Source organism: Seriola lalandi, unplaced genomic scaffold, assembly GCF_002814215.2.
Source record: "Seriola lalandi dorsalis isolate HSWRI2012SDOR001 ecotype SW California unplaced genomic scaffold, Sedor1 jcf7180002054177, whole genome shotgun sequence".
Taxonomy (NCBI): Eukaryota; Metazoa; Chordata; class Actinopteri; order Carangiformes; family Carangidae; genus Seriola; species Seriola lalandi.
Genome location: NW_019524730.1, coordinates 6,700 through 7,427, shown reverse-complemented (window position 1 = coordinate 7,427; position 728 = coordinate 6,700). Strand labels below are relative to the sequence as shown.

General features: G+C 40.4%; 2 protein-coding genes across 2 annotated transcripts in view; both read left to right on the top strand.

Annotated features, from left to right (window-relative positions):
* The window catches only part of LOC111653201 (troponin I, fast skeletal muscle-like), a 25,145-nt gene that overhangs the window by 17,723 nt on the left and 6,694 nt on the right, over positions 1-728 (top strand). The gene's annotated exons all lie outside the window — the stretch shown is intronic.
* Positions 8-386, top strand: LOC111653204 (troponin I, fast skeletal muscle-like). The gene is made up of 2 exons (XM_023403681.2): positions 8-68; positions 153-386. The coding sequence occupies exons 1-2, from the start codon at positions 39-41 to the stop codon at positions 369-371; spliced, it is 249 nt and encodes an 82-aa protein (XP_023259449.1). The 5' UTR covers positions 8-38; the 3' UTR covers positions 372-386.

Below are 728 nucleotides of genomic sequence, written 5' to 3'. Positions count from 1 at the left end.
ACTTTATTCTTTTATTCTTTGTGTCTCAAAGAAAGAAAATGACATCCAGCCGCAGGCATCATCTGAAGGTGAGTCCTCTTTCAAAGTGAAATGTTATTGTGAAGAGTTCAATTAAATCTTTTTTACACATTAACGTTTTCATCTCCCTGCAGAGTTTGATGCTGCAGATCGCCGCCGGCTTGATCGAGCAGGAGAAGAAGGACATCGAGGCGGCGAAGCAGGCCTACATGGCCGAGAACTGCCCCGCCCCCGACCTCAGCGGAGACCAGGCCGCCCTCATGGTGAGACCGCGACGACATCTTCGTTCTAATGCTGCTTTCAGGCGACACCTCGTGCCAACTCTCACTTTAAATGTGATCCAAAAGTTCTAAAACTGAATGATGAAGTCGGACTCGTAAACACAGTAAAACCAGGTCGCAATTTATCCGTCCATCAACACTGCAGAGTGAGAAACATCGCACGTACTTTTCACAGTGAACATGCGTAAAGAGAAAATAATAGCAAAGGTCAGACAGGTTGTTGTGTCACTATCAGACTGTGTGTACATGTGCAGGTCATATCTGCCACTGGATTATTGTTACTGATGTATTAACATGTAAACAGCATTTAATACTTTATATATTTTAAATATTTTACAGACTTAAAGTTAATCACATGATAAATTTAAAAAAAATCAAATAAGTGAATAAACAAGTAAATATTTATTTCAGATAAATGTAGTGGAGTAA